The sequence below is a fragment of the Castanea sativa genome, chromosome 4, assembly GCF_040712315.1.
Source record: "Castanea sativa cultivar Marrone di Chiusa Pesio chromosome 4, ASM4071231v1".
Lineage (NCBI taxonomy): Eukaryota > Viridiplantae > Streptophyta > Magnoliopsida > Fagales > Fagaceae > Castanea > Castanea sativa.
This window is the reverse complement of record NC_134016.1, coordinates 45095347-45109994: the sequence shown is the minus strand read 5'-3', so window position 1 is coordinate 45109994 and position 14648 is coordinate 45095347. Positions and strand designations below refer to the sequence as shown.

The 14648-nt window shown below is 35.4% G+C and overlaps 1 protein-coding gene and 1 pseudogene across 1 annotated transcript; both read right to left on the bottom strand.

Annotated features, from left to right (window-relative positions):
• Window positions 1-796: 796 nt before the first annotated feature.
• Window positions 797-4699, bottom strand: LOC142631293 (cytochrome P450 736A117-like). The gene is made up of 2 exons (XM_075805434.1): window positions 3587-4699; window positions 797-1634 (listed from the first exon to the last, which is right to left on the bottom strand). The coding sequence occupies exons 1-2, from the start codon at window positions 4544-4546 to the stop codon at window positions 1023-1025; spliced, it is 1572 nt and encodes a 523-aa protein (XP_075661549.1). The 5' UTR covers window positions 4547-4699; the 3' UTR covers window positions 797-1022.
• Window positions 4700-9333: 4634 nt separating this feature from the next.
• LOC142632992 (cytochrome P450 736A117-like) lies at window positions 9334-11814 on the bottom strand (annotated as a pseudogene).
• Window positions 11815-14648: the final 2834 nt, after the last annotated feature.

The following is a 14648-nucleotide window of genomic DNA, read 5'->3' as shown; positions in this document are numbered from 1 at the left end:
TGACACGAAAGATGGGCATAAGCCCAATAAAGAGGGGGCTGTTGGGAATTTTATTTATGTGCTAAAAGATAGGCCACTCATTACTCTTTCAATTTCTTTCTTTGTTTTCTCTCTCTAAATTTCTCGAGGGTTTCACTTTGGAATCCATGTTGCTATGAGATTAGTACTTCTTTGATTTTCTCACATTGATATGATTTTGGGATATATTTTCTCTTTTTTTTTTCTTTTTTTTTTTTTCTAATCTCTTATGTGTTTTGATTAATAAATCTTCTTTTATATTTTTTGGTTCTTTCAGATTGGGTTTCGTGATTGTAATTGAATTCATTTTAGGTTTCTGATAAACTTTTGGTTATCATTTTGTTTGCAGGGAAATTGATAAGGTGATCAATAGTTTTAAGACTTATAAAGAGATCAAATTCCTTTTGCAATCAACAATTGAAGAATAGCTTTCAAATGATTTTTTCTAACAATGCTTCAATTCAAGTTCATTGAATTTATACGTTCAGGTCTCTCTCTTCATCAGCCAATTCTCTATATCTCACCTTAGCATACATTGAGAATTATAGAAACAATTGTTGTATCAAACTTGATAATTTTTTCTGGGGAAACCAAGTTAATAAAACATATGTTGAATATATATAATACAATATGTGGCAACGTAAATGACTTTATATAGGCTTTTTAAATGTTGACACAAAAAGATTGCATCAACCAAAATGTTGACATGGATTCAATCAACAAAAAAAATATATATATGTGTGTGTGTGTGTGTTTTGACATGGAAAATATATTAGTTGCTACCAAATAATTTATTTTTCATGTCAAATGAAGATTTTAGGTGTCACAATTTATCACATCACGATGTGGCAATGATTTGATTATGCAAAAAATACGCTTTTTGCATAATCTTTATGCTTTTAAAAGTTCAACACTAAATGTCGTTTTTCTAGTAGTGTAGATCTTTCTAGCCATACTAAACTCGGGGATTCTTCTACTACTAATATGTATTGTGTCTATATATACTAGCCAAAATATGGAGTTGCAATTGCCACGAGAGGAAATTTTCTATGAATGGCAAGACCGGTAGATTCAGTCATGTTCAAATCCTTTCCTATTGCTCCATCAGGCAATGTCCATTCAAAGTTGCGCACAAGATTTGCCAAAACAAGCTCAATAGTAGTTATGGCAAAGGAAATTCCAGGGCATCCCCTCCTTCCAGCTCCAAATGGGATCAATTGGAAGTCATGTCCTTTAAAATCTATTGAAGAAGTTAAGAACCTTTCTGGTTGAAACTCCTCTGGTTCGTCCCATAACGTAGGGTCTTTTCCAATTGTCCATGCATTGATAATGACTTGAGTGCCTGCTGCGATATCATAGCCATGTATTTTCGCATCTTGAATTGATTTTCGAGGAGTTAATAGTGGAATAGGTGGATGAAAGCGAAGAGTCTCTTTGATTATTGCCTTCAAGTAACGCATTTTATCCAAATCATCCTCAGTTATGTCCTTTTTGTTGCCAACGATCTCTCTCACTTCATTTTGCACCTTCTTCATCAGCTCAGGGTGCCTTATGAGCTCTGTCATTGTCCATTCTAAAACTGTGTATGTAGTGTCAGTACCAGCAGCAAATGCATCCTATAACAAAATACGGTAAAATATTAGAGAAAGTTGTCAATATACATGAGGAAAGAGAGTGAAATACCATAGCCTCCTACACTAATATAGACCCTTTTGCAGTCGAGCATATTTTCTTTCCTTTTCTTTTCTTTTTTTTTTTTTTTTCTTTTTTTTTAATCTTTTCTTCTGTTTGAAATTGGGCCATCTGGTATTACTAGTAATGTCCCTTTGTTGACCATTCTAAATTACCCCATTTAACTCCTCATTAGCTTGACAGGTAAACATTTTTGCTTTCTACCCCATTTAAGACATAAGATTAATCTAAAAATAAATAACAAGCTGGGCACAATAAATTTTTGTAAATTAACAATTATTGTTCATTTATCTTTATAAAAACCATTTGTCATGTTCAGAGGTTCCACTTTATAGTTCACTTCACTAATGGCAGTCCACCTGTCTCCTGTTTATAATTTATAAAGTAATCAAAATTTAAGATGAAAAATAAAAAATAAAAACAGACATGTCATAATGCTGCAGTTTGTGGAGTATAAAATAGAATAGTGAAAATGGATCCGAATTTTTTTTTTTTTTTTTTTTTCTGCTTATCATGCCACTGGCTACTTTTGCATGGAAGTAATGTCTCACCTTTTTATTAAAATTAATACAAATTTCAAGCATTTTTAAGAGAATCCTCATAGACTGTTCTATAAAAAATGTCATTTTGACACATCAAAAGTCTATTTTATTATTTTACCACGTCATTTTACAACATCATATTTATCAGATGTTTTATTCTTCAATTCTATACATTAAAATAATATTTATTACATATTAAAATTAAATATTCACTCAAAACTCAGCAATATACAATCACATAGCTCAATGGCAGTCACCACCAATCAAGAACCAACAACCACCGCCACAAACTATAACCACAATCAGCGGATCCTTCGACAAATTTCAAATCCAAAAACCACAACAAAAGAGAAGAAAAAAAAAAAAAAAAAAACTCAAAATGTTCAACAAAACCCCCCACCACACACAGCATAGCCCGCCACCCCCATACCCAAGCACAGCCCATAATCACAATCACATGGAATCCACAACCGAGAAAAAAAAAAAAAGGGGGGGGGGGGGAGGGGGGGAGATCAGAATAGATTGCTTCATGGCGACGGCCTCAGCGGTGAGGCTGAACTCCACGGCGGCGGGCTGTGAGACTGACAGGGAGGCCGAAAAAAAAAAGACAGAGAGGGAGAGTGACAAGGAAAAAAAAGGAGATAGAGAAGGCGCAGAGAGAAAGTGACAGAAAAGAAAAAAGGGGGAAAAAAAAAGAAAGAAAATGAGAGAGGTGGAGGTTCTGGAGAAAGAAAGAAGAAGAAAAAAAAAAAAAAGGGAAGAAAGGTGAGAACTGAGAAGATGAAGTGTGGCGGAGAAAGAAAGAAGAAAAAGAATGAGAGAGAAGAAAGAGTCATAATTGAGGAGAGAGAAATGGAATAAAAAAAAAATTAGCATAGTTGTCTGTACGTTTTATCTTTGGAAATGTACAGTTCATATGCTAAAAATTATGGGATTTGGAACATTTGACTAAAGGAGTTTTTTGGTATTTGGTGAGTCATATGTTTGGCATTTGACATCCCGGTAAAAATGCTCTAAGTACAAGATGTCTATGTATTGTAAAAAGTGTCTAATAATCAATGCCCGTTTATCTTTTACCTCTAAAAAAATGTAGTAATTTGGACATAATCATACTTCCCATGCAACGCTCAACAAACCCATTGCTTGGTGATTCATAAACTATAAACCTGAATTATTTAAAAAATCACATGATTCAATAATTAAATTACGTGACTAAAAATACTTGTAAACAAATTTATAATTCGCCATTTAGTGAATTGGAAGAAATTTCCTTTTGGAGCTAAAATTTTCCCTTGATGAATGAACACACAGAGGGAGAGAGAGAATTTTCTTACCAGGATTAAAGCCTTAATGCTAACTCTATCGATAGGGAAACCAATCACGTTTTCCTCTTGAATCCAAAGCAAAATGTCTACAAAGTCTTTTCGGTCTTCATTTTCTTGACTAAAACCATGGTCATGATCCCCTTTCTTCTGACAATTTATATGCTCTTCAATTACTCCTTCTAGAAATTCATCTAATTGTTTAGCCACTTTCTCTGCTTTGGCATCCAAGCCATTGACACGGCTCAACCAGGCAAGCGATGGAATATAGTCCCCCACGTTGATAGCACCCAACAAGTCCCCAAACTCCCCGAGAAGCTCCTTGAATTTCCTTCCACCTTCCCCTTCACCATACTTTCTTCCCAAGGCGACCCTACATACTACATCATTAGTAAGCTTTGCCAATATTTCACTCAAATTCACAGATGAAGAAGAACAGGACTCTTTGATTTTGTCAATCATCAGGAAAGTTTCCTCCTCTCTCACAGAGCAAAAGGACTGAACCCTTTTGTTACTTAAAAGATGTAGCACAAGTATGCTTTTCGTTTGCCTCCAGTACTCACCATAGGGGGCTGTAGCCACATCTTTGCAATTGTATAATAGTTTCTCTGCTATGCCTGATTTGGGTCGGTTTGCAAAGTTGAGGTCTTGGGTCTTCATGATCTCTTGGGCAGCATCAGCAGACGAGACAACAAGGACTGGTACGCTGCCAAAGTGAAGCAGCATGAGAGGGCCATGGCGTTGAGCTAAGGTTTGGAGTGAACGGTGAGGCTGCAAGCCAACTTGGTGAAGGTTTCCGATGATGGGTAGCTTTGGTGGTGAAGGTGGTGAGTTTTTTTTGGGGTTGCTGTTTGGAAGGATGGAGTACCATTTGAATCGGAGTATGTAGATGAAGGCCAAAATTGTTAAAACAGAGGGTTGCAGCACGAAGCATGTTACATTTGTAACTAAAAATTGCATCAAGTGTGGCATTTTCTTCTCTCTTTTTTGGGCGAGTGTATGTTTAAACTTTTGGGATCACCCTTGTTGATGTTCCGCAGTGATTCAACTTTTATATCAAACGATTTTATTTGAATATTTGTAGCCACTGTAAATTGTCTCAGATGGTACTCAAGTGAGATCCAGATCAGGTAGTATGGATGTTCGACACGTGAAGTACTGCTAGTGAAAAAGGCCAAAACGTATAGCTAGAAGTTAAAACTTATATCACGATGGGATCCATCTGAGCTATTGAGCTCCACTAAAACTTGATGAATATCTGATTATTATCCACAGCTTTTTTATGGTGGTACCCACTCTTTATATAGGTAAGTTTTAGCCACAAATGTTGTTTTCTTGGGTTGTTACGTCACTTATCCTCCTGGCTGCTAATAATGAATACAATTATTAGCAGAGGCGGAGCTGGGGGGGGGGGGGGGGGGGGGGGTGGGTACTCTTCTAAAATATTCTATATTACTACTATTAGGAATTTTTTTAAGTGCTTTACCTTCTTTGATGCAAAAATCAAACACAAATTAGGAAAAATGCTTCTTGACCTGCTGAAATAAAGGGAAAATGATAAGCTTACTCAATGTCCAATAAGTCAATGATAGCGTGTAAGGAAGGAAAAAAAAAAAAAGGGAAAAAGTTTCCTGACACAAGAAAAAATAAATGGAAGAATTTTCATTAAGAACAATAACACACTCCAAGAGCTTTGACTTGCCAGCTGTTAGCTTTTAATTATCATGCACTTACCATAATAATAATAATAATAATAATCATCATCATCATCATCATCATCATCATGCATTTTAGTGTCTTTCTTATGACATTTCAATTGATAGTCCTATATTTTACACAATTTTTTTTTATTGTCCTCAATTTCTTGACATTTTAGTTTTAAATTGTGAGTTTATGTTATGAACAAAATTTTAATTATTTAAAAAAAAAATACAAAGTCGAATTTTACCTATAATTTCAAAAACAATTAAGAAAAAATAGTGAAACGTGTATACAACTTTGCAAGTAAATTGCTATACTTTTAATATTTTTGAAATTAATTTATTTCCGCAATTTATTTTATAGTATTAACTTAAATGTCTAACTATATTTTAGGTTTAATTTGTTTTTGTATGACACATATAGTTGTTATTGCTTTTTTTTGTTAATATAGATTTTTTCTGTTTTTTTTTTTTTAATTTTAATATTGACTTCTAATCTTACCCCTCCTGGATTGAAATCCTGGCTCCGCCACTGATTATTAGTGGTACTGGTTCTTGGGTTGGTGAGTGGTTGTACTTCATTTTGAAAGCAATTATTAAGTTTCTCCAAAAAAAAATTATTAAGTGATAACCTGGTAATCTTTGCTCTCATATTCTTGGTGGTACTTGTAAGTGCACAATTGCACCTGCACCCAAAGACAACTGTGGGCTCAGACCCAATGAGCCTTAAACAATGAAATTTGTAGAGTGTAGATTTGGAATCTAGTTTAAGGATGCTAGAAACTTGATAAACAGGCTAAGTTGTTAAAGTATTTGCAAATAATGAATGATTATGATAAAGGAACTTCCTCGGACGTAAGCCGATGACAATTTCTGTATTATTTCTCCTTTTCCTTTGAATGTTACAATTTTGAGTCCCTATTTTGCTAACTGACCAATCTCCCAATTCTTTGGCCTCTACCCTTCTTAAATACTTCTTCTCTTGGTGCTTTATCCACGTGTTGTACAAATCTTCTCCTCCCCCCTGACACCACCTTCTTCAAGTGTTTAAATAGTAACCAGAAAGTTCAATTCTACTGTTCAGGGGTCACTTCTCCATTAATGTGGCTAGGGAGGTAGGTGCAGGATCTTTAATGTGGAGGTGGCAGCCTTTTCCTAAGATATTTCTCTAACACCGGTGCATCTAGAGGGTACAGGGATCCTCTTGTTAACCAACAGTCTTTCCGGAACTCTGCCTTGATCTTTCTAGCGAATCTCCAAGTCCTCCCGGGTCTATCCGAGGAGAGATTTATCCTCGGACCCTCGGCGTGTGGGCCGATTTGCAGTCCTAACGGCCTTTTAATCAAGAACGAATTGGCCCTTCTTGTCAGAGCCCAAATACCTGCTAGGGTCCTTTTACTCCCCACAGTACTGGTTTCCGTTAATTAAATTTAGGCGTAAATGCACTTTCAGTCCTTACATTTTGATTCGATTTTTATTTTGGTTCTTACATTTTATTTTTACCACTTTTAGTCCCTAAACCAATTAATGCGTGACGTTTAAGTCCTTACCCAGAAAATGCTGACGTGGCTAACGAAAACACTGTTTGCACAGTATATACTGACGTGTTCATTAAAATAATATTAAAAATGCTAGCGTGGCGCTGATGTGGCACTAACGTGGTAATTAAAATATTATCAAAATTAAAAAAGAAAACCTTAAATCTAATTTAATTTTAAAAATAAAATTACTTATCATTAATAATTCTAATAAGAACATTACATCCTATTCTTCTTGTTCTTCCCAATCAAACCCAGCAACAAGAACTCAAACCCAGATTACATGAACACAAACCCAGTAATGACTCAAACTCAAACCCAGATTACAACAACACAAATCAAAAAAGAAAAAACAGAGATCAAACACAAACACAGACCCAAATCACAACAACACAAATGAAAAAAAAAGAAAAGAAATAGAGATCAAAAAATTTATCCACGTTCTTCAACTTGTTCTTCATTTAACAGCATGACCCACAAGACAAACCCCAGCAAAATCCAACAAGACCCAAACAGAATGACCGATCTGAAGAAGAGCGCCACCGCTTCGGTGGTGGAGGTGGACTCGCTGGGATCTGAAGAAGAGCGCCGCCACAAGATCCATCCTTGTCCACCAAAACCCCAAGCCGCCACTCCAAAATCACCCAAAGCTGCCATCCTTATCTTCTTTGCCTTCGCCCACTACCGTTCACCAACACCGCCACCCTAGGCAATAGCTCCCAAACCCACACCTCCCTCTCTAATTCTCTTGCCTTCGCCCACTCTTTCTCTTTTCTGTCTAATTTGAAAGGCCAGTAAGAGAGGAAAAGAAAGCCCACTCTCTCTCTTCACAATCTAATATGAAGGGTCAATAAGAGAGGTTTGTGGGGTTTCAAAAGTTTTTTTTTTTTTTTTTTAATTTTGTGTCTAAAAACTGGTATATTTAATTTTGTGAAAAGAGAGAAGAAGGAATTGACAAAGTCACAAAGTGGGAAGAAGAAGAAAAAGAAACTAGGGACGAACATAACATAACAGATCTAGGTTCCCCATTTTTTTGTTTTTAATTATGTTTTTGTTTTTTATAATTTTTAAAATTGGTAATTTTTTTTAAGGTTAGATACTGATGTGGAAGCTGACGTAGATGGACACGTCAGCAATTTTAATATTATTTTAATGAACACGTCAGTATTTACTGTGCAAATAGTGCTTCCGTTAGCCACGTCAGCATTTTCTGTTAGTTGGGTGACAATAAGGACTTAAACGTCACCCGTTAATTGGTTTAGGGACTAAAAGTGGTAAAAATAAAATGTAGGGACCAAATTAGAAATCGGGTCAAAATATAGAGACTAAAAGTGCATTTACGCTTTAAATTTATGGTTGAGTCCATTATGAATATGAAATGAAAGAAAATTGAATTATCACATAATAATTATTTTCGAAATAAAGTAAAACCACTTACTTTTATGTGCCTCCAAAGTCAAAAGAGCTAACAATTCATACGAAACCTAATAATTTTCATTGGTTTAAATTTTGATTTCCTTAATTAGCATGATTCTTTAGAGATTGGAATTTTTCCTGCTCCAAGAGTGAGAGAGTTTATGAACAAAATTTTTAGGCATTGCTTTATAATATTAATTTCATCGGTTACAAATGATATATGCATATTTGAAATGTTAATTCGAGAATATAAATAAGTCAAAATTCACATTTTTTTTTAGAATAAAATCTCATCCGAAACAGGTTTGAACAACGCTTATTGGTAGGGTTCATAAATGTTTTGGAAAATCCTATTTTAAAACATATCAAATTTGGATTGTATCAATGAAATTTGGTTAAAATTTTAGCAGTGATGAGATTATGATCTACTTAAAGATGATAAATTGATAATTTTTTGCCCATGTCTTTACATCATAATGAATTTTTTAGTAAAACTTGTCTAATTTGGCAGTAGACATCTAGAGTTTTAAAATGGACATACATATGACCCAATTTAGATTTGAAATAAGCTAAATTTGGTTATTTGAAATTTGGGAAAACCATGTTGTTTTCAATAATTCACTCATGCTTCCTAGACTCACACTCGACCAAAGCTGCAACCGACTGTAAATCAACTTTTTTTTTTACAAGATTCCTTCCAGAGTTTGAATTTCTCATTCAAATCACAAAAGTCATTAATCCTTATGAGTGAGCTCCGTGGTGTACACCTCCATATAGTTCTTTGGAGTATCGGAATTGTTTTGGTTATGAATTAGTTCATTCGTGGAGGAAGTTCTATAAAGTGATTATAAAGTTCTAGTGTCATTGTGCTAGCAGGTAAACATGTCTTTTGCTGAGGTTACAAGTCAAGTCTAGTCTAGTTTTCATTAGTCCTTTTCATCACCGTTTCTCTATTACTGATTAAAAGAAAAAAAAAATAGAAAATAAGTGTCAAACAGATTTTTGGGTGACAAAACATTTGGAAACTATTTTTTAGAACAATTTTTCAAAACACCATAAAAATAAGCTATTACTTATTTACTTTGCATAAACACTATAAAGAAATTTAGCAAGAACTTGGAGTTGCGACAGCAAGTAGAGGAACTTTTCTGTGAATGGTAAGCCCAGTGCAGTCGGTCACGTCCAAATCTTCTCCTTTTGCTCCAAATCTTCTCCTTTTGCGAATAAAAGGTCATTGGTAGCCATCGCAAATGTAATTCCTGGGCATCCCCTCCTTCCAGCTCCAAATGGGATCAATTGGAAATCGTGTCCTCTAAAGTCTATGGTAGAATTCAGAAACCTCTCTGGTAGGAACTCAGTTGGATTGTCCCACAATGAAGGGTCTCTTGCAATTGCCCATGCATTAGTGATAACCATGGTACCAGCAACTATGTCATATCCCTTTAATTTAACATCTTGGGTTGATTCTCGAGGAACTAGTAATGGGATTGGAGGATATAAGCGAAGGGTCTCCTTGATCACAGCTTTCAAGTAATGCATTTCCTCTAAATCATTCTCAGTTATATAAGGCTTGTCTTTGGCAATTCCCCTAACCTCACTTTGCAATTTCTTCATGACTCTAGGGTGCCTTAAGAGCTCTGACATTGCCCATTCTAGGACTGTGTAAGTAGTGTCAGTTCCAGCAGCAAACATATCCTAGAAACCAAAATAGTAAAGAATCTATTGTTATAAAAAATAGTTATTTGGTTAGAAAAGAGGGCCAATCATGTAAGGGCAGAAGCTATGACTTATAAGCATTCAAGTATTCAACAAGGCAGTGAAGCTGAGGATTGATTGTAATGGGTATTGCAGAATTTGTTTTATTTTAAAATGGATTAAACTCAAAGAAAAATAACTCTTTTTTGTGACAAAAGAAAAGAACTAAATGGACATTTGATGTGAACACTAGGTAAATGAATGATTAAAGAACCGTGGAATACTGTTAGCTTGTAATAAAGTACAAGCAACTTGAAGTAGATAATGAGGTAACATTTGTAAGTAGTCTATTAGATAGAGACTAGGGATATGAATATATCTCAATTGTAAACATTAATTCTATACGGTGAAAATTTCCTTGGAATTAAGGTTAACCTTCATAATGGTTTTTCCTTGGAATGCATCTAAGGTTTTCCACTTAATCACCAAATAACATGTGTTATTTACTTTACTGCGTATTGCAATTTATTGGGTGATTTATTTAATTTGTGGTAATTATACGATAATCATAATAAATACATAATAATTGGTTAATGTGCAAGGTTGAATGATTTCATCTAAAATCAACGAAGGGGTCTGAATCGTCTTTTCAAAGAGAAATTAAGGATCAGAATAAAAGGTTATATAATTTTCTATGGTTTGAATTGTTTGAGTACCTAAAGAAAGCAAAAGAAGACAAATTGAGGAAATTACCAATTTCTAATTACTTTTTATTCATTTTCCTTCTACCAACTTTCTTTCCGGGGGGCTCAAAAGGAAAGTTTTAAGTTATTTTTCTTTTCCCTATAAAAGTCCAATTAGTAATAACTAAATGATAGAAAATAAGAGAATTTAAAATTTTACAATCTTTTAGTGTAAGCCTCTTCTAGCAAATTAAGATCCGACACACATGTACCACACAAATAGAGAGATAGAGACTTACCAAGACTAGTCCTTTGATGTGTTCTCTGTCAATGGCAAGACCAGCTGAATTATCCTTTTGGATCTCAAGCAAAACATCTACTAAATCCTTTTTATATTCACCTTGATTACTTCGATCTTCATTTCTCTCTCTTTTTACTCTATGCATTATGTGTTCCTCAAGTATGTCTTCTATAAACTTATCAAACTCTTTAGCAACTTTGTCCACTTGAGCATCAAAACCATTGATATTATATACCCAAGCAAGCGATGGGATAAAGTCCCCCACATAAAAAACACCCAGTAGTCTCATAAGTTCTCCCAACAATTCATTAAACTTTCTTCCACCTTCATCTCCACCATACTTTTTCCCAAAAGCCACCCTACATATCACATCATTAGTAAGGTTGGCAAACAATTCGCTTAAACTCACTGGCAATGACAATGAATAAGACTCTTTGACCTTCTCAATGAAAAGGTTTACTTCTTCTTCTCATACAGCTCGAAAAGATTGAACCCTCTTGTTACTTAAAAGCTGAAGGACACAAATGCTTCTCATTTGTTTCCAATACTCACCATAAGGAGCTGTTGAAAGATCCTTACCTTTGTAGAGAAGTTTATCATTGATGCTTAGTTTTGGTCTTGTTGAGAAGATAGCATCATGTGTTTTTATGACCTCTCTAGCAATGTCCGCGGATGAGACAACAAGAACAGGTCAACTGCCAAAGTGAAGTAGCATTAGGGGACCATGGCGTTGAGCTAGAGTGGCGAGGGAGCAGTTCGGATATAGGCCTAGTTGGTGTAGGTTTCCAAAGATTGGAAGCTTAGGTGGTGAAGGTGGGTTTTTCTGAGTGGTTGAGGTTGTGAAAAGCCATTTGGTGACGAAGTGTGTAAAGAGAAGGAAGGGGACGATGTAGATAAGGGATGCCATTTGATGAGGAGGGGTGTCATGAGAAGGAAGGAAAGGTAGAACATAAGCAAGGAATGCATAATTGTGTGTATCTTATTGCTATGTCTTGCTTCCTACACCAACATTTTCATGTAACATATATATGCACATCAAAAATTCAACTATTAAATACAAATAGATTAAGATATTAGAAGTTGGTCGAATCAATAACCTAGTAATAGTTACACCCTTTGTGTGCTCCATAAAAATAGATTAAAATATCAGAAGTTAGGGTTGAAGTAATAGAAAATAAAATAAAATGGGAGTTGGTAATTACTAATTGTGGGGACTCGAGGACTGAAGATTGGAAGCACAGCTATAGCCTTCAATAGTTCCTCTTGAAGGAGCATCCATGGCCTGAGGAGTGAGGTGGTCCGAAGAGATGATGGGAAGTGACGAAGCGTCCTTGGGGGATATAAAGGGTAAAGGTGGGTGTCTCAAGGAATAAACGAGATATTTATGAGAAGTTTCTTGTAAATTCTCACATATTCCTCCGCATTAAATGGTTGGTGTTGGGTTCTAAGACTTTAGGTTTAAATATATTAGAACTTCATTTTGTAATGTTGGTAAACCATAATCAAAACATTTAGACTTGTTTTTAGACTTGCTCAAAGTACTTTTTTGTGTAAAGTTGGAATCGAGTGCATTGTAGGATTTATTATATAAATTTGCCTGGCTCGATCGATCGAAAATTAGACTCGATCGATCGAAAATTAGACTCGATCGATCGAAGCTCGGGCAGATTGTTTTTCTACAGAATTTTTCTAACTCAACCCAAGCCCAGTTTGTCATGTAGGGTTTTATGTTCAGCCCTAGGTATAAAAGGAAAAACCCTAGCCATGTTTTAATGTTGTTGCAGTTGTTGTTTATGCTGTGTATGTGAATCTCTTATGAGATCTAGAGGTGTTTGTCTTCAGATATATTTAGGGTTATCAAGATCGAGATTGATGTCAAGAACTTGATGATCATTTAGTTGCTACATTAAGAGCTTAAAGATACACAAGCGGGAGTACTTGTACATGCTGTGAATCTGAGAAAGAAGTAGTACGTGAACTCAGAGCTGTTACGTGATCGTGGTAGTAAGTTTCCTACTCGAGGTAGCAATAGGATGTTAGTGGTCTAAGTCGCTATTGTGTAAATTTCAATTCTTTCATAGTGAATTCGTTTTATCTTGAGGATAGCTAGGTTAAATCCTCCCCAGGTTTTTTACCGGTTTAGTTTTCCTTGGTTATTATATCATTATGTTATTTATTTTCTGCACTGTTTCAATGATATGATTTATATGTGTTAACCTAGATCTACATAATTTACCTAAGTTAATCATTTGGCTAAATAACTAGGTTAATTTGTTTGTGTTTAAGGGGTCTTAAAATGTTCAAGTGGTATTAGAGCAAGTTAGCTCTTGTGTTTAGATCCTTTGATTTAAGAGTTGATCTTTGACCCCTGTTGTCATGGATTCTTGGAAGTTCTTATTGCTAATGTTTCATCTTATCTATTTTTGTTTTGTATCTTTTGTTGCTTTTGTTAAGTCTTTTCTTAAGTATCTTGGTATAATTACATGTGATGATAATTATGTGTGTTATACTGCTTTAACCATCTTAAAGGCACGTGATTCTTGTCTTTGGTATTTGGATAGTGGTTGTTCTAGGCATATGATAGGAAATAAAGCCTTATTCAAGACACTCTTTGAAGGAAAGATTGGGACAGTCACATTTGGAGATGGAAGCAAGTCTATAATCAGAGGCATTGGCACTATGGACATTCCAAGGTTGCCAATTTTTGAAGATGTCTGGTATGTTGATGGGTTGAAAGCTAACTTACTCAGCATTAGTCAGATTTGTGACAATGGATTGAATGTTCTCTTCACCAAGTATGAATGTGAGATACTTGATGGAGGAGGTGACTGTATGTGTATTGGTGTGAGGACAGCTGACAACTGCTATGGTCTAACACCAAGTATAAGCAACAAGTGTTTCAGTGCAAAGATCAATCAAGTAGATTTATGGCATCAACGGCTGGGACATGCAAATCGCAAGCAATTAGAAAAGATTTCCAAGTGTGATGCCATTATTGGTTTGCCCAAGTTTGAGAAGATAGAAAAGTGCATCTGTGGACCATGCCAGATGGGTAAACAAGTGAAGTCCAAGCATCCGTCTGTAACTGAAGTTCAAACTTCCAGACCTCTTGAGTTGTTGCACATTGATCTTATGGGTCCTGTCAGAGTTCAGAGTTTAGGTGGAAAGAAGTATATTCTAGTTGTTGCAGATGATTTTACTAGATATACTTGGGTTGTGCTTTTGAGAGATAAAGCTGAGGCTCCTGAAAAGATGATACACTCGTGCAAGAAATTACAAGTTGAGAAAGGTACTGTGACAGCCAGAATTAGGAATGATCATGGAAGAGAATTTGAAAACACAAAGCTGGTTACCTTCTGCAATGATCAAGGCACACATCAAGAGTTCTCTTCATCCAAGGCACCACAACAAAATGGAATAGTGGAACGGAAGAATAAGGTTGTTCAAGAGATGGCTCGTGCAATGTTACCTAACAAAAAATTGCCCAAATCTTTCTGGGGAGAAGCTGTTAACATTGCTTACCATACACTCAATCGGGTGTATTTCAGACCAAATTCCAAGAAAACTCCCTATGAACTCTGGAGAAGAAAGAAGCATGTTGTCAAATATTTCCGAATATTTGGCAGTGACTGTTATATTCTGCATGATAGGGAGAACTTAGAAAAGTTTGATGCAAAGAACGACAAATGATACTTTCTGGGATACTCCTCCACTAGTAGAGCTTACAGAGTATACAACCTT